The sequence below is a fragment of the Semicossyphus pulcher genome, unplaced genomic scaffold (genome assembly GCF_022749685.1).
Source record: "Semicossyphus pulcher isolate SPU_LCO1_2020_fin unplaced genomic scaffold, fSemPul1.0.p SCAF_11, whole genome shotgun sequence".
NCBI lineage: Eukaryota > Metazoa > Chordata > Actinopteri > Labriformes > Labridae > Semicossyphus > Semicossyphus pulcher.
This window is the reverse complement of record NW_027211615.1, coordinates 2,277,932-2,297,253: the sequence shown is the minus strand read 5'-3', so window position 1 is coordinate 2,297,253 and position 19,322 is coordinate 2,277,932. Positions and strand designations below refer to the sequence as shown.

The following is a 19,322-nucleotide window of genomic DNA, read 5'->3' as shown; positions in this document are numbered from 1 at the left end:
GTGGTGGACTTTTTCCGAGAAATTGAGCAGTATGTCCCCTATGGTTTTACTGTTTACACTTTAGACAAGAAGGGATTGCTCTGTCTTACAAAGCGCAGCCCATACAACAACAAGGACATTCCAGAGGTTACATTTCTTGTATTGGATGAAGGCTTGTGTTGCACTCTCTATGATTCAGAAGAAGATCTCATCAAGCCTATCGCAGAAATAATCTCACAGAAGGTTCAGTACACTCCATGTACAAACAATAAAGACAAAATCAGCATTCCTGGATTCTTGAGTAATCTGATTGAGAGGAAAGTGTGTGTGTGGGTTCAGAATGCCTTTTTGGCAATGCAGCTGAGAGAAGGGCGGGAATATGTTATTCAAAACGACAATGTGTGTCCAGTGGATTTCAGATCTACTGGTATTGTAGAACTGAATAAGAAATGGGGTGATGGTCTGCAGCAGTTTGTGGAGATAAAACACAAAATCAAACTGAGCACTATTTCAGTCGTGACAAACTACGTTTCTAACATCTCCTTCTTTGAAATGTACGGTGGGAAAATATACGGAACAACTGGGACACTTGGGACCAAAGCAGACATTCTGTTTTTGCAGGAACTATATCCAAATCTCTCTGCCTGCAAAATGCCGACATTCAACAGAAAGAAGTTATTTGAGGTCAAAGGAACCCTGACCACCTCAGCTGAAGAGTGGAAATCTGAAATAAAACGTGTGGTTATGAATCAGATTTCCCCAAATTCATACAGAGAAGGAAGAGCAGCCCTAGTGATCTGTGAAACTATCAACGAAGCCAAAGAAATCTATGAAGAGCTGAGAAGCAGCATTACAGGAAACATCATTCTCTACTGCCGCAGTGATAGAGACAGTTTGAGCAAAATAGATAAGGAACTGCTCCCTGGAGATGTCATTGTTGCCACAAACCTTGCTGGGCGTGGCACAAACATAAAAGTGTCCAAAACAGTGAACAACAATGGGGGGTTGTTTGTGGTACTCTCCTTCCTCTCTGAGAACACAAGAGTGGAACTCCAGGCTTTTGGTCGAACCGCACGCAAAGGTAAACCTGGATCCGCTCAGATAATCATGTCCACTGCACACCTGCAGCAGTCTTTCAGGACAGCACCGTCTCTGGCAGAAGCTAAGAATACAAGAGATCGACTTGCAGCAGAAAAGACCAATCACATGATGAAAGATGTTGATGAGTTGAGACTGCGGGAGGAACTGTTTTCTGAGTACTGCGAAACTCTTCAAGAAATTCATGAGAACACAGATGGAGGTGAGAAAAGGGCTGTTGTTGCCATCATGAATGAGTTCTGGGGGATATGGTTGCAAACTAAATCAGAGGAAATCGACCAGTTGAAAACAAATGATTTGCTAACAAGTTTGAAAGCTGATTTGTCATCTGCAAAAAGTCAGTGTCAAAGTCACACTTCCCCATGTGCAAGCATTTATCACTACATCAAGTTTGGAAATATGGCCCTGAGTGAAAAACAATGGGACCATAGCAGCAGGCTGTTTGAAAAAGCCATGGCACAAGATGAAAGTTGGGCAGCCATAGCTTTTTACAGTCATGCATACTGCACTTTAATGCAGAAGAATGGCGATTACCTCACTAAGGCCAGCGATGACCTAAAGAAGGCACAGGAGTCTCTGAGATATCTTATTGAAGAACCCTTAGTCTGTCTGCAGATGGTAAAAATGTCCTCTCCAGACGACAGTAACCCAACCAGCCTTGAAGAGCAGTTATTAAGCAAGCATAAGATGTTAGCTTGCTTCGACGATAACATTACTGAGGCTATCAAAAAGCTGGGGGAAATAAAAAGAGAAGAGTGGGATGCAATTGCCAAAAAATCATCAATTTTCTCCCTGGTCTCGAGTGCTGATGAAGACTTACAAGTGGAAGCCTTCAACCTCTTCAAACGAGGGCTGGAATACGTATTCTCTGTTGAACAGGAACCACGTTTCCCATGGGGAGCTCTGGTAGTGTTCTTCCTTGGAGTTGCACAGATCATTGGAGGTGCTTTACTGACAGCATTTACGTTTGGTTCATTAGCTCAAGTTGGCATAGGACTCATCACTGAAGGAATATCAGACTGCATTAGTTCCATTGAGTCCATGGTGACAGGAGACTTCAGCTGGAAATCGTGGGCAATAGAAAAAGCCATTTCTATTGGTCTATCTCTCATTGGGTTTGGAATTGGAAAGCTGATTGCGAAGGGCTTCAAAGCTTCCAAAATGTTGTTGAAAGGACTTGGGAGAGAGCTTAAATCTATGCCAAAGTTTCTGTCCAGGCAGGCTAAAGACAGTTTGAGTCTTGTGACAAGAACAAATATGAAGAATTCAGTAAAACTCGTAGCTAAAAAGATGACAGAGGAAATCATTACCTATGGGTTAGGGAAGGCAGAAGAGGAAATACTCAAAGAAATATTAAACAAAATCAAAAATGATGTGAAAATGGGAATTGTAAATGATGTGAAATCAAACGTAGAAAAAAAAGACCTGGCTTCATTACTGGACTTCATTATCCTCTCACATGTTGGTGATGAATGGCAACTTCAGGATCTCCTGAAGGACAAAGAGAAAAGGAGGAAACTGCTCAACATATTCGAAGAGTTGAGCAAAACTGCAATGCAGCCTTTCTATGCAGACCTCAGCTTGCAGAACAAGCTGAACTCGTCCTTCCGTACAGTGATCGACAGAGTCAAAGCAGAGGTGACAGGAAAAAAAACACGAATAATTCTGACAACCATCCAAGCTTCCCACATGACGACACTTGTAGTGGACTCCACTGTTGCAGTGCTCAGCCTCTCCAGCAAGTTTTTCTCAAACCTTAAGGAACAGCTGAGTATATTTAAAAAAGAAAAGGGATTTCCAGAGGAGGGGAAGGTAAAGGATCCATCTCCTTCAGACACTGAGATGCTGAAAGAATTCAAGCAGGAATTAGCTGACATCATCAGCGCTTTAATGGCTGCTGCTTTGGTAGAAGTGTTCCACCAGAAGTTCTCCAGTCACTTGGTTTCTATGGCTCAAAGCAAAGTACACGGCATCATTTCCAGTCATGTAAGAAGAGGCCTCAAGAGTGACAGAACAGAGGAATTACTCAGAGCTGGACAGAACAACAGATACATCACATACATGCCAGGAGACCCGACTTCTAAACATCATCATGCAGCAGTAGCAATTGAACTGTCACAGTCTCATGCCAGGAAGATCAGGGACCCCATGACTGCAGGCACCATTCTGGACATCAGAGTCCTGTCAGAAACCACAGGCACTAAGGTTGTGATCCTCACTGAGGACAGCCGGGGCAGACTGACCAAAATGCAGGAGCTCAGCCCAAGCACCAACCCTGCCAGTCAAAATCTGACACTGGTCTACAGACCAAAGAGTGACCAGTACCCAGATGGCCATTACGACGTGCTCATCAATAACCAGCCAGTCAGCATAGATGGCAAAGGCAAGAGCTGCCTGTTTCATGCTTTGGCCCGAGGCCTGAAACCAGATGACAGTGAAGCAGAGATCACTTTGGAAGCAGACAGACTCCGACGTGTGGAGGCTGACGCTCTCCTCAGTCACCCAGGCCAGTGGGAGCCCTTTATCAAGCGTAAAGAGTGGACCCAAGCCATCAGAGGAGGGGAATGGTACATGGAAGAGGGGGCTGGTCCACCCAAAAAAAAAATAAAAGAAACCAAAACTCGACTTAAGAAGGAGGTTGGGAAAATAGAATTTTACAAAAACTGGAAAAAATATGCAATTCAAAATCCAGGAACTGGTCAATTTATCAACGCAGACCACCAGCCACCAGTGAGTAGTATAATTGAAGCTAGAAAGTTGAACCAAAATAGCAAATTAGCAGAAGCTATGCTTGAAGTGGCAACAACCTCATCTCCTCTGAAATCCAGCCTAGTTCAGAACGTGCACAAAAATCACGGCCTTGAACTTCCAACAGTATATGTGCCTAAAGAAGTACACCGTGACTTTCCCAGTACAAAAACCGGTGCCTTCAGAAAGCACTTAGCTAAAGCCATTAGCACAGACGATGTTGTGGGCACCTTCAAACTGACGATTCTTGGATCAATGGTGAGATTCAGACTGAAAAACAATCAGAACTTCAACGTCTTTCAGAGCAGCGCGATGAGTAAAACCAGGCTTTCCACTTTTGAAATGAGCTTTCAGCAGCACAGTAGAAACATGGTCCAGAACTGGTTCAACCTGATGAAAGGCAAAGGAGTCATGACAAACAACCATCTGAGCACCATCACTGCATGGATCGATAACAAGGGCTACAACAATCAGAATGACCCACACAGGAACCAGGTCTCCAGCCTCCTGTAATGAGCAGGTAACATCACAATGAATATCATACTGAAATTAAGCCCACACACAACAGACATTTTTACTTTGCAACTTTTGTATCAGAAATGCAGCTCAGTGTGCCTGCATGGGAGTTCATGGGATTAGAATAGCAGCAGAATTGATGAGGGAACATTCAGCTGAGCTCTTATGAAGGCACAAATCTCTGCAGGTTCTTAATGCCACAGAGACGTTGTGTGCAGCCACTTCCTCCCGAGTCTGGGGAGTGTGGGAGAGTCCTAACAATATTTATTTTTAAATCAACTGAAAAGGTCAACATGAAGGGACTCTTGTACGCTGTATACTTTGCACTGTGGTGAGCACTGACGGTTTTCTTGTGTTTCTTTGCAGAGCAAGGCACAGAAGAATGTGGCTGGTGAATAAGGACAACGATGATGATCTTCCACCGCTTTGACAATCATTATGAGATCTATCTAGACATGCATCATGACTCGTTAGAGAAAGAATCCAAACAACCTCTCTCATAAGTAAAGAAAGGAACATATGCAGTGGCGGCTGGCCAATAGAGGGCGCTAGGGCGCCGCCCTCCCTAGTGGAGAGTGTGTTTTTATTTCTATTTATTTTATTTTTAAAAACTAATATTAACAAAATTACTTATTTAAATATGTAATATATATGTATATATACAAAAAAATATATACATTAATAAATGTTCATTGGAAATGTGGGAAACAAGCGTTAGGCTACTCGTCTCTGCTTTAGTCAGAGACGAGGGACTGGTGCTGGGGCAAGATACGCGCATATCAACGTGAATTTAGCCAATCAGCGTCGTAGAAAATAATCCCCGAAGGACGATTCTGAAATCGCCCTTCGGGTAAATTCGGTTAGTCTCAGTCTGATCAGTCTATGAGTGATGGAAATGACAATGATGGACGCTGACACCGCAAACAACTCTGTACGCTCTCTTCTTCAAAATCTGTTTGAGAGGAGAAGTTTAAGTGAAAAATTACGGATTCAAGAAACTGCACCGGATCAGCCAGATATTAAAATCAACCATCAAGCGAGTGAAAAGGGTCAAACCTACACCAGAGGTCTGTTTTGTTTGGAATTAATAATAACACTTTTTCACAAAGCACTGGTATCCTGTAGTTTGTGTCAAATCGTAGTGGGATGGTTGTTAAAAACTGAGTATGGCCCAGCACAGCCCCACATAGAATATTTTTCACCAGCCGCCACTGAACATATGTTTGTACTTCGGGGCCCTTTACACTCATGATGGACATGAAACGGTGACTCTGTCAAGTGTCATTCACCTGACAACATGGGGGAAATGACTATGGTCTTTGGTTTGGATAAAAACATTACTTTAAATGGGAATCACACACATTGTATGTTTAAAAATCTACTGCTGTAACTAATATAGTGATAAAGATAATAATGATAGTACTTTCCACCATGTACTGTAAGTCCAGGTTCACTGAGGCAGCCCTAGCTTCATGTGTCACCCTGTAACCCTAACCCTGTCAGGCTTGTGCTGTGTTATAGTTTAGACTCTCTTCTAAATGCTTCAGTAGAGATTTCTGAATCCTAACTATGAGTAAGATCATTAAACACATTGTTAATAAACCTGAAAAATCCTGGATGTTCTATTGCACATGAGGTAGACATTCACATTCATGAGGATTCTTTTGTTTTTAACCTTCTGCTTTTTTCTTTTCTGCTTTAACACTTTCATCAATCGGATTGTTACGAATGATTTCATGTGCTTGTTTTGAATGTTGAAATTTTGCAGTTTACAAATAACATGTATTTTATGACCCTATAATCAGTTCTTTTTATTCAGATGAAATAGTTGCATAACTGAAATGTTTTGTGAAGAAATAAGTCTAACAGTTGTTAATGATTGTATATTCATATATTGGAGAATGAGAATTAATTCACCTCATTTATAATCATTATTTGATGCTAAAGTTAAGTTTTTTGGGGAATTGGACAAACAACAGAATAAAATAATAAACTTATGGACCTATTTAAATCATTGTTCCTGAGGATCGTTGCTGCAGACCACCTGCTGCTGTGGACCTGCTCGACTGCAACAACTACTAACATCAGCCTTCCCCATAGTATCATTATTGTTGCTGCTAATGCTAATAGTAGACCTGTTGACTTCAACTGTTACAATTACGATTACCTCAGCCTTTATCATTACTCTGCTTCTCTCGCTAATTTATTTATTTATTTATTTATTTAGCCAATCTTCACCCTAGTCTACCACTATTATTGGCATTGTAACCATAAGTATGTGTCTGTTGTTGTTCATGTAACAAGGACATATGTTGTTGTGGTAACAAGAACATATGTTGTTGTTGCTCTCTTTGCCTGTCTCTATCCTGCATCTCCTTCTATCCCATGTTCGGCCCATCCAGTCGAGGCAGATGGCTGTTCAACATGAGTCTGGTTCTGCTCGAGGTTTCTGCCTGTTAAAAGGAAGTTTTTCCTTGCCAATGTGCCGAATTGCTAAGTGCTACTCATGGTGGATTGATGTTGGGCCTCTCTTTGAATAACTTAACAAAGAGTCGGTCTAGACCTGCTCTTTCTGTAAAGTGTCTCGAGATAACCCTGGTTATGATTTGGCGCTATACAAATAAAATTTGATTGACTGATTGATTGATTGTTCTAAAACATATCTGATCATTTTACTTCCTGTAATAAAAACACTTTTATGATTGTTGTGTTGGGACAGTGAGGAGCACTTTGTGACTGTATGCAGAATAAAGAGATGTTGAACTCTGAAAGCTTCTCTCAGCAAATATTCATGTATGTGATTAATTTTTGTGATTCATTAAGATTATTAATATGATTTACTTTTTCAAACAGCCTCTAGTGGACACTTGAGGAACTGCAGACATTCGTGATTATGATGGCATTCCTAAAAAATGTTGCAGCATTTGAATCAAATCCAGAATGTAAGCCAGTAGAAATGATCTTTTGAAACATGTGGCCCTGTGTCCCGTTAACGCTTTCAGGACACGCTGGAAGTGTTCAAGAGAGAGTTAACTTCACGGTCTGCTCAGAGGAGTCCTCCATCACGCAGCTAACACACACGTGAGCCACACTGCTGTCACTTCAGTCAGGAGTTTGACTGCCGCTTTCTTCATTTCATGTTTTCTTTATGTATTTTCTGGACCGCCTAATGTTTTGATAAATCACTGTAAAACAAGTGTTTTTAGATGTTAAATATTTGGATGACATGTGACATGTATCTTTTCATTACAGTTAAATTACACATCTTATTAAGGACACTCAAATATTTTCACTCATCTTTGTCATGAGATTAAGTTTCATGTTCACTAAACTCTACATGTATGTAAGTGTACAATGTGTTCTTCTTTGATGAAGCTACAATAATGTCACACTGCTGATGAACTTTAAAACCTTAGTAATGTGAGTAAATAATTAGACTCTCTGTGTGCTCATTGCACTGCACATGACTTTATACTGAAGCTGTCATATGAGAGATCTGCTCCTGGATCTTTGACAGGTGAGGTGTAGTGCACAGATGAGTCCAAACATCACCAGGAAGGCCTCAGTGAGTCTGCTGAGGCTGAACACTGTGTCACCTTCCATGTCGCCAGACTTTCACAGGCTGGTAGTGAGCTGGACTCGTGTCTTCATCACTGATGACTGTACGGAGCAACATCTCCAAGCTGTGGCTCATCAGACTCGTCCTGAGTGAAGGAAAGAGAGATGCTCATTACAAACTAAATGAGAGGGTTCAGTTTAATTATTTTTTTAGACAAATCACCTCCTGTTTAATTAACAACTGCAGGTCAGTGCAAAGGTAGGCCTTTAGAAGATTGTACAAGCCTATTATACTGTTATGAACTGTCATATTAGCATATTGTGTAGGTCAGATGGCAAGGTCCAGGGTTAGAAGGTGATTGTACGCAGACCTGAACAGAAAAGTCCAAGTAGTAGAAAGGTAGTTAAAAAAAACATGTACAGTTTGTTACATGGACCTTTCTTTCTTATAGATCTCTACATTGACCTTACATTTTGAAAATACATCAGTCAGAGTCCAAAAAAAGGTAGACCACTGGCTTCTTATTTGATACTCTGGTATTCAGATTAGGGGTCCACAGAAGCCACTTGGTTCCTCAGGATGTTGGTCACGAGTAGGAAAAGGTAAATCAACTCTTGCTGCTCAACAACAAAGCTCTACCCAACAGTGGCAAAGTATTTGAGCCCAACTCCTGGAGTTGTGTTTGTAAGTTGTTCATATTTAGTTGAAAATGTTGTTGAGAGTTCTTTTGTTGACAGACTAAACAAAGTGGAGATCTGTGTTGGACACAGAGGAGACTGTTGCTGAGCGCAGCATCATGTCGGAGAAATCTCCTCCGTATCACTCTGAACAGGACAACTCTGATCCAGTTCACCTAATTACAATCAAATCTTTTGGGATCATACCACTGTAGTAAACTGTGGTTTCAGCTGACGTGTGATTGCCTATTGATTTTGACACACCTATTTTCACCTGTGTGCCCCTCGGATGGCGTTATGAACCCAGAAACGACGTCCTTCGGTTTTCCTGACGTATCTGGGACTTCCACCACAGGTACAAGACAGCAATAAGGGTTATTTCAGCCATGGTTGATGACGGGAAGAAATGGTGGAAAGAAATGTTGGTATCCATGGAGATAAACCCCTCCTCCTCTCCTCTCCTCTCCTCTCCTCCAGAAGCGAAGGACGAATATTCGCTGGTTGTTAAGACGCAAATTTTACAGTTGTTGATCCGACGGTCAAACTCGCGCAAGTAAAGCGATGCGAATATTTGCTTCACATTCATTGTGAACGCACAGTAACAATCCCGCCCTGAACTGGCAGTGTAAAAGGGACTCCTCACACCCTCCTGCACGACTTTCCAGGAGTTTGGGGTGAGAGTTCTCTCCTGCTGTGTCACAGTCCTTTAATGAAGCATTTGCTTAATTATCATAAACATACTATATTTAATGCAAAGGAGAAAACTAAATCACAAACATCAGTTCTTCAGCAGGCATCAGGAGATTTCCTTCCTGTCTTGTCAGGAATATGGGGAATCAGTGCTCTCCACTGCTCATATCCCTCCACTGCTCATATCCCTGTTTACTTCTGACCAATCAGAGAGCAGTTTCCCCACGCATCAAAACTTTGGGTCGAAATGCAGCTTTGTAACAATTTGGTCTTTGATTCGGACCAGACAAACGGACATTAGGTGTGAATGCGCCCTGAGATATGTGTATGAAAGTGATTGCATGGGGGCTCATGGAACATGCTCACTCCATGTTAATAACATGCAGTTTGGATTAAACCATACCATTTATTTTACTCCTACATGAATCTTACATATAGCCCCTTTCAGCCCCCTCACTACTACTAGATATCTGTTCTGTAATTACACTTAAATAGAGCTGTCTTTGACCTCACTTTGTAATATGCTGACTTATTTTTTTATTCTTTATGACTTGATATTATTATTGCATCTATTATTAACTCTTTTGTCTCACTTGAATGACTCTTTTATATTTGCTGCTCTTAAAACATCTGTTGTACTTTTCAGCATTTTAATTATTGTCTGTTTTATTTGTATTTTTAATTTCTTTATTTCACCTTATGTTACTACATATCCATGTTATTTATGTGTCTTGTTATTTCTGTTTTGTGAAAAAAGAAAAGGAAAAAAATAATTCTCTGTTTTTCTGGATTATTTGATTGAGTAAATATCAAATGTTCATATATAAGGGATTTAAAAGACGTCTCTAGTTATGATTTTGTGCAATTTTCACATATTAATGTGTCAAATACCTTTTAACTTGTCATTGTATAAATAGATGTAATATTTATTTAGCTTTTGATATTTCTTTTTCTGTCTAACTTTGACTTTGCATTGTCAAGTTGGTCTTCAGCAAGTGATTCAATTTTAAAGCCCAGCAGAGCCATTTCCATCAGGACTCGCTCGTGTGTAGCACCATCTAGTGGACAAACAAGTGAACTTGCTCTAATAAATCAGACTCAGACTAGATACTGGATTTATCTTCTAAGAAATAGTAAACAATGACTCATGAGTCATAAAATCCTTAAAAATGTTGATCTGAAGTGATTTGAATAAAGTAGCTCAAATTTAAGTGTCTTTGTCAAGAGAAATTTCTGAATAACAGTTTAAAACAGGCTGTTTCTAACGGCGTAGGAACACTTTTTGGAGACACGTGGTTTGTACGGGACAGCGTGGTATTAATGTTTCAGAAATATTCCTCCTCATTCCCTGTGAAACTGTTCCCTGTGTTGTTGATGCTGTCGGACAAGTGAGACTTCAGACAGTTCTGATTCTGGTCCAGATATTAACTGAAGGTTGGGACATTTTCTGTCACTGACTGAAACCCCATTCTTTGAGTAATATAACTGATTTTCAGTTCACTTTGTAGCAAGTAATGATCGTCGTTGGCATTGTATTTCAGTACAATTAAAACATTTTATTTAAACATGTAAGAGAGTAAAAATATTCTCTTTGTGAGTGCGGCTGGAGGAGGCCGAGGCCGGAGCATCAGGCTCTGTTTGTTCAGCTCCATCAGAAGAACAGTTCACTCATCCTACAGGCGGGGAGGTCGTCTCCTTCACAGTGCACGCTGCCTCCTCGGCTCTGGACTTGTTTCCTTTCCTCTCTATAAAAGACAAATGATGGACAAGGTGAGACATTAGTTGATTAACAACGTCAGTAATAAGGAGACAAATTTTACGGTGTAAGAAATCTGATGAGAAGTTGGAATAAAGTATATTTACCTGTTTTTGTAAGATGGCTGACAGTGTGTAATGTCTCCTCGTCTCATCTCCGCTCCTCTGCTCTCTCTCTAAAACACAAACAAGAAGAACAACAGTTAATAACTGCAGCACTGAGAAGAAAAAGATTCTGATAATAACAAATCAATGTGTATTTACCTTTTGAAATGAGAGAGCAGACGGTGCAGGCTGCCTCCTCTGCTCCTCTTGGGTCTGGTTCTGCCTGGTCTCATCTGGTCTGGACTCGTTTCCTCTCCTCTCTATAAAAGACAAATTAATACATAGAAGAGACAATAGCTAATAAAAAAACTTCAGACAACAAAACAATAATTTAACTGTGTGAGAATTTCTGTAATTAATTTGAATAATGTAGACTCACAGTGTATGCCGTCTCCTCTGGTCCCTCCTGGTCTGGTCTGGTTCTCCTGGTCTGGTCCGGTCTCTTCTGATCTGGTCTGGTTCTCCTGGTCTGGTTCTCCTGTTCTTGTTTCCTGTCTTCTCTCTAAAATTCAAATGATGGATTAAAATGAGACATTAGGTAATAAAGAACAGCAAACAAAAAATAACTTCACTGTGTAAGAAATTTAAAGATACAAATAAAAAGTATTTAACTCTTTTTTTGTAAGATGGCTGACGGTGGATACTGTCTCCTCTGCTCCTCTCTGGTCTCATCTTGTCTGGTCTGGTCCGGTCCAGTCTGGCCTTGACTTGTTCCTCTCCTCCTTCTGAAAAACAAAAAACAGATAAAATTAGACAGTTTATCAACAACATCTGCAACCAGCAGGGGCCTCAGCAGCCCGGCAATACGCATGGGCCAGCTGTGAGGACGAAACAGTCATTCACAGGCGGAGGCGTTTCCCTGCTGGAGGCAGACTGCTACCCTCCGTGTCCCTCCTCCTCTTTGTCGGCCTCTTCACACACTCAATGGACTCGCTGGTGAAGCGACACAGGACCGACATGATACAGAGTCCGTCTGCTGTGTAGTCACTGACTCTCCAGCGGTTGGTGAGCTGGGAGCTGTCAGAGCGGTACACAGGTGAGACGAATCTGCTCACCGTCCTGCGGTCTACCACCAGCCGTCGGTGGAAGTGCCGGCGGTCTCCCCTGAGGGCTTCCAGCTCAGCCCTCTCAGGGAGACCAGGAGTCAGGATGTCGGGAGGAGCAGAGCCTGCAGGAGGCACCATCAGACCTGATGGTGCTTCCAGAGGAGACGGAGAGGCATTCTCCTTCTGCTCCTCCACCGGGAAGGGCGTGAACAGCTGCTGGGCTGCAAAAAATCCTCTGGAGGGGATCTGAGGGAAGTCCCTCGAGCCTGTGACCAGGTTGTGGTACAGGCTCAGGGCGACGTCCCTCATGGAGTTCACGCTGGAGCTGCTCAGAGGACGGTTCCTCAGGTTGGTGACGATCAGTCGGAGGACTCGTCCTGGTCGAGGCAGAGCATCTGGATGGAGAGACGAGAAGAGGAAAACATGAGAAACAAGAGTCAGGATGACATGATCGGACCCATGAAAGCCAGATTAACAAGTCAGGATAGCTGTTCAGCTCTGACTTTACAGTTCACTTCATGTCACGTAGAAGAACAGAAAGACTCACAGCAAACTTATTTAATATGACTCATGTTGATCAGAACCAGTGTGAGTAATTAAGACTTTAAGCCACAACGTGACATTAAACAGCTTTAAATCCAACTTCTGTTCATTAACAAGATGCTTAAACAACAACATTAAACAAGTTCTGCTGCTTTAGAACAAGAAATGCTATTGCTATATACATTCTTCAGATCGACTCTCAGCCTCTCTGACAATAACATGTAAAAGATGGTGTAATGAAGGTGATATTATATATTTCTCTGTGTGAACACAATATGGAAATAAGGCAACTGAATGACTTATATTTGTTGCAGCACATTGAAAACTAACGTCTCTGAACGGTCACATTAATAAAGTCTGTTTAAGCAATGTTAGCATCACACCGTCTGTTTCCCATAATAACACTGAACATGACTATCCAGAGACACTTTCTTGTTTCTTTACTCAACTAAATCAAATTCAACTAAAACAAGCACAGTCACAAATATTCCGCTATTTTATGATAAAAACACACCATAAATATTTAGCTCCGTGCGTACCTTCATTACAGTAAATCCCGAACAATAAAACATGCTAATCATGCTAACTCTGTCATCCACATACAAACAGCAGGCCCGAGTTGACCTCACTGACGTCAGACGTCTGTCTCCATGGCGCGTGCAACAACAACTTTTAGCGTTTTGTTTTGTTTTTTAAACTGAACGGTCGCCACGTTTGACCTAAACCTTCAATTTTACACTTCACAAACCCCCAAAACATTAATATTTACACTTTTAACACATGTTTCTCTCAGCAAATTCTAAATACTGTATATAATATTATTTAGAAACAGTCTGTAGTAAAATAATTGTCTATAAATATGATTATATGATTTTACATCGAAATAGTGGACAAATATTTTCGACGAACAGTGAAATTAACTTAAATTCTCCTTTATACATATTGTTGTAGTTTGCTATTAAAGCACATCAGTATCTTCTTGTCTATGTAATATAAATAAAGAGCAAACATATGTCTTACTGTAGCACTTACTGTAGCGGAAGATGCCGACGGTCACCAGGTACTTCTCTCTTCGGAATCCGGGGGCGGCCATTTCTTCGTCTCCTGACAGCTTCTTGGAATCTTCCAGATGATGGTCGAAGTCTTCTAGCTTTCTTGATGCAAGTTTTTAATCTCCAAAAGATCGAGCTCGTTCAAGTGTCTCTTGTTCTGCGCTCAGGTTTGGAAAGGAAAGAATTATTGTGACCTCTGCTTTTATTGGGGGACCTGATCACGTCAGACCTCACCATGACGACCAGTGATTTGAAGAATAATAGCCCAATATTATTAATAATATTTCACAACAAAAATACATTTTCTAGGCTACGACCAATAAAAACTTTATTATATAATACTAAAGTAAATTAAAGCCCGATTATATTAGGATCAAATCGATTACAGTCACTCACTGACCAATAGGCCGAGATTAATAATTCATAATTAAATAGGCTACAATTATTTTTTTTAAGTGGGCTTTCGTTATAACAAAACATAATAATAAAATTAATATAATAACATGATTTTTATAAAATTGTGCATTGATATGGAAAAAAGTAAAAAATGAATTGAATTTGTTTCTTACTGTTTAATTATTAGCCTGTGTGGGTCAATACATAAGCCTGTGTGTTTTATAGCACATGTGAAAAATATGGTAAATATAGCTAATTTAATGGCAAAAATATTGTTTTGTTCCTCAGTATTCTGATGTGTCTGATGGACACAGCAGCAGATTGATGGCACAAAATATAATAATAATAAACTGACATCTTCATTCATGTTTTGTTCGTCTGTTGTCGCTTTTAATCATATTTCCACCAGCTGACGTGATCACAGATAAAAATGTTATATTTCTTTTAAATAGTTTAAGTTTAAATACGAATATTTAGCAGCTCCATAATCTCACACAGAAATTGTCCTAAACTGGAGGCCTTTCTTTACTCTGATAACTCTTTACAGAAGAGTCTGCTCCATCTTTACGCATGGCAGGTCTGCAGGTTACTTTTCATGCAGCAAGAATCAGACTGTTTGAAAATAAGCCTTCTTCTTTTGTGCACATAAAAATATTTAATAATTGTATTAAACCCTAGTTTGTTTGTGGATCATTAGGATCACATTTGTACGGTGGCCAGCAAGGGCAAACACGCTGCAAAAGCCCAAAAGACTTTGATTCGAGTAAACGAAAAACAAAACAAATGCAACGACGGAAACACGCAGCAAATGAAATAAACTGCTGCAAAAAGCCAAAACGAATACATTAACATCAAACGCGCTGCAAATACAGAAACGATGCAAAGTCAAAAACACACAAACCCAGAGAACACGTGCAAAAAAAAATGCTGCAAATCCCAACGGAAGTGCTCTATGCCTGTAGGGGGCACTCAGTGTGACAGGTTTATTATTAAAGGGAGAGCGAGGGAGACGAGACAGTGAATGTATTACTCCTCAGACTTTGTAATGTCAGATGCTGCTGGAGCGGAGCGTCTCTGTTGGTCATGTACTACTGACAACTTTAAAACATGAGCAAAGAAAGAAAAGAGACACGGCTCCTGATCAACTGATAGCTTTGCTAAAGTAACCGCTGCTAATTATAGCTTCTGTTAGCTGTGCAGCGAGCGGATCTTTGTGAATACTCTGTCTGGCATCGGGCTCCGAGTACAGTAAAGTGTTCGTGTTAACTCAACTAGATACAGAACAGATAAGACATAGCAATGGAGACTTGTCAGCATTTTAAATGTCTTACGTTGACATGGTGGAAAATGTTCTGCTTGGTCTCCTGCGTGCCTCTCTTGAGGGAGATTGGGATCTGCATCTGAATGCAATCTGCTGTATGATCCCATGGTGCTTTGCCTATGACAAAGTGAACTATGCCAGGTATCTCCCGTGTGTCAAGTCTGCTCTCAGGAGGCAATTCATTTGGACGTGTCCCTGTGATCAAGCCATCAAGATGACAGTCAACAAGGACACACAGACCCCTGGGGGCCACATCAAGATTCAGCCTGAAATCTGGTGCTCTAAAACAATACTATATAACAGCAGAGCACCAATGTGCCTTCTTAAGCCATATGAGGGACATGGTCCAGATGAATAAAGAAGACCTTCATCATGCCGATCTTCACAAACCAAGATTGCACAAAGATGAAGAAGCAGTCTCTGCTGTCACAAGTCTCATCAATAGCTGGATAAATCCATTTGCTGGGACATTCAGCAACATGTGTAAAAAGAAACCGGTGAAGACATCAGGACAGAAACATAATTCTGACAGCAGACAGATCCTTGTTTGGTCGCATCATTGTCATGGCACAGGCAAGAAATCTTAGCTTGAATGAGATCCTTTCCCATCCATTGGGTCCAGAACCATGGGCTTTAGCAACCCCAGAGGGCCTCCTCAGAAAAACAAGCAAGGCAGCTCTTGCCTCCTGCCTTCAGAAAGATATCCCCCTAGCCACAGACATACCAACACACTCTGCAACCATTGTTGATGGCATGCATTTAGTTCAAAAGGTAAGGGGGGATCAAACAACATTTGGAGAGATTGCCAAGTCGATTTTTCAGATGGCTCTGAGGGAAGGCAGCAAGAGTAAGAGGATCGATGTAGTCTTTGACACATACAGAGAGATGTCAATCAAGGGCGTGGAACGATCATATCGAGGAGAGGAACAAGGACAGTGGAGGAGCTTTCTGAGCCTCATCCACAACATAAACAGCCTAATCTCCTTCCTGGTGTCAGAATAGAGAAAGGAAGAGTAAACAAAGCGTGTCAGTGGTAAAGTGCTGTTTGTCACTGCTAAAGAAAAATGTTTCAAGATCACAAGCACAAGATGCGAAGAAATCCGTGAACTAAGATGTGTACAAAAAGAAGCTGATGGACGTTTGCTTCTGCATGCTGCTCATGCGTCAAAAAAAGGCCATAAATCCACCATCAGCTCAGAAGACACAGATGTTTTTGTGATGTGTTTAGCATTCCACAACAAGATACACTCCCCCCCCCTATTCTTACGATGTGGCGACACAAGATTGGTGGACGTAGGGAAAATGTTTGGACCTGCTTTCTGCAAAGCCCTTACTGGGCCTCCCACATACACAGGCTGTGATTCAGTTTCTGCATTTACAGGAAAAGGAAAGGACGGTGGAGACTTTCACATGCTTTCTCTACAATTCGAAAGCCTCTGCATTTAAAGTGAATGGACTGAAGTACCATCTTTCCTGCACAAAGAAAGGGGAAATCGAGAGACATCAGTTACCTCCCTGCTTTGACTGCTTATTACAGCATGCAAAACTTGCCAACTACCAGGCTGCAATATGGAGGAGATGCTTAAAATCCAGAGATACCCAGCACTGTTTGACAAGGATGGAGACGCCAAAATGTGCAGGACACAGAGCAGATGACTCTAGATATTAAGTGGATGGAGGGCCAGCCAGCATCTGATGCACTGTTGGACTTGCTTGCATGTGCATGCAGTAGAAAATGTGAGGCACACACATGTGTCTGCTTGGCAAATGGCCTGAAGTGTACTGTTATGTGCAGACTGAAGAGCTGTGAAAAGCAGCCTGAAGAGGAAGAGGAAATAGTGTGAGTAATGTGAGTCTTGACTACGATAACAATGATGATGGCGACGACTACAATTAAACCACTGTGTTGCCTACAGAACCGCTCACAGCTGCCACAATAACACAATCCCGTGCAAAATTCTGGATTCTGAATATCAGAAACAAACTGAGAGCAGATTGAGTGATCACCCCAGAGTCTGCAACATTTGTACACAGGAACTTTTCCCAGCCAACTTCACAGATACGATTCATCCTCAGGGACAGCCTGATCAACCCGTTGACATTCATTGTTTTGATATAAAAGTACTACCAGACTGCCAAACCAGGGACACGTATTTGTAAAGGGAAATATATATCACCAAAATGTGTATTGTGGGCATCCAGAAATGTGGCATCTCAAGTATCAAACATATTTTCTCTCAGAAGGGTGAAGATTGTATCACACTGTTGTGTTTTCCTCATAGATTATTTTATTGTGTCCATCCATCCATCCATTATCTTCCGCTTATCCGGGGCCGGGTCGCGGTGGCAACCTACTCAGTAAGGTGACCCAAGCGTCCCTTTCCCCAGCAACATTTCCAGTTCCTCCTGGGGGATTCCGAGGCGTTCCCAGGCCAGACGGGATATATAATCCCTCTAGCGAGCTCTGGGTCTGCCCTGGGGTGTCCTCCCAGTTGGACGTGCCCGGAAAACCTCCAAAGGGAGGCACCCAGGAGGCATCCTAACCAGATGCCCGAACCACCTCAACTGTCTCCTTTCGATGCGAAAGGGGAAGCGGCTCTACTCCGAGCTCCCCCCGGATCTCCGAGCTCCTGACCCTATCTCTAAGGCTGAGCCCAGACACCCTCCGAAGGAAACTCATTTCGGCAGCTTGTATCCGCTATCTCATTCTTTCTGTCACTACCCACAGCTTGTAACTCCTGCATTACTGCTGATGCAGCACCGATCCTTCGTCAATCTCACGATCCATTTTACCCTGAATTGTGAACAAGACCCCGAGATACTTGAACTCCTTCGCTTGAGGCAAAGACTCACTCCCCACCCGGAGGGGGCAATCCACCGGTTTCCGGCAGAGAACCATGGCCTCAGACTTTGAGGTGCTGACTCTAATCCCAACCATGTCACACTCAGCTGCAAAACGCCCCAATGCCTGCTGGAGGTCCCAGCTTGATGAAGCCAACAGGACAAATTCTGAGGTCCCCAAACTGGAAACCCTCCTCCCCCCGGCTGCGCCTTGAGATCCTGTCCATGAAAATCACAAACAGCATCGGTGACAAGGGACAGCCCTGGCAGAGGCCAACACGCACTGGGAACATGTTTGACTACCGAGGATGCGGACATAGCTCTCACTTTGGTTATACAGCGACCGGATGGCTCGTATCAACGGCCCCGGTACCACCAAGCACATGTAGACTGGATGAGCAAACTCCCATGCCCCCCTAAGCAGCCCTGCCAGGGTAAAGAGCTGGTCCATTTTATTTGTATTTTCCTATTCTGTCCTCACGATTGCGTTTCTGAGCAAGGCTAGACAGATAGCGAACAAAAACTCCAATAAAACCGTATTCTTGAACAAGGTGGCTTTACTGATGGTCATTTCTGTAAAAGGACATATCAACTCCAAGGCTTAAACGAACGGAGATAGCTGCTTTGCATGCACACTGTAGGCTGCTCTTATTTTAACCTAGGAGCAAAAAATGGAGAATGAAAATGAAACTTAAGAAAAATAAGTACTACACAAAGTGTCCAGTAGGAGGCGGCAACATGCCAGCAGAGCAAATAACACAGAGATCAGAATATATTGTGTACATTTGTATTTTCCTCTCATTCACTCCTTTTATTGTCACAGTGTCTTTTTTACTGAAACATGTTTCTCTAAGGTATCAGTTCAACTTTACATGTACTGTACTAAACACATCATGAACTATCATCAGTTATAGTACAGCTGTGCTGTTGGTGTTTTTCTCTCTGTGTGCTCCCCCTGCTGGTCAAACTCTGAACAGTATAAAAACAACAACAAAC

The 19,322-nt window shown here is 41.9% G+C and overlaps 2 protein-coding genes across 2 annotated transcripts; one reads left to right on the top strand and one right to left on the bottom strand.

Annotated features, from left to right (window-relative positions):
- The first annotated feature begins 2,997 nt into the window (after nucleotides 1-2,997).
- LOC138611224 (uncharacterized) lies at nucleotides 2,998-5,188 on the top strand. Its single transcript, XM_069684208.1, has 2 exons — nucleotides 2,998-4,345; nucleotides 4,708-5,188. The coding sequence occupies exon 1, from the start codon at nucleotides 3,025-3,027 to the stop codon at nucleotides 4,336-4,338; it is 1,314 nt and encodes a 437-aa protein (XP_069540309.1). The 5' UTR covers nucleotides 2,998-3,024; the 3' UTR covers nucleotides 4,339-4,345; nucleotides 4,708-5,188.
- Nucleotides 5,189-10,813: 5,625 nt separating this feature from the next.
- LOC138611365 (uncharacterized) lies at nucleotides 10,814-13,855 on the bottom strand. Its single transcript, XM_069684433.1, has 6 exons — nucleotides 13,749-13,855; nucleotides 11,740-12,568; nucleotides 11,507-11,629; nucleotides 11,287-11,387; nucleotides 11,131-11,198; nucleotides 10,814-11,012 (listed from the first exon to the last, which is right to left on the bottom strand). The coding sequence occupies exons 1-2, from the start codon at nucleotides 13,807-13,809 to the stop codon at nucleotides 11,967-11,969; spliced, it is 663 nt and encodes a 220-aa protein (XP_069540534.1). The 5' UTR covers nucleotides 13,810-13,855; the 3' UTR covers nucleotides 10,814-11,012; nucleotides 11,131-11,198; nucleotides 11,287-11,387; nucleotides 11,507-11,629; nucleotides 11,740-11,966.
- Between the last annotated feature and the right edge of the window lie 5,467 nt (nucleotides 13,856-19,322).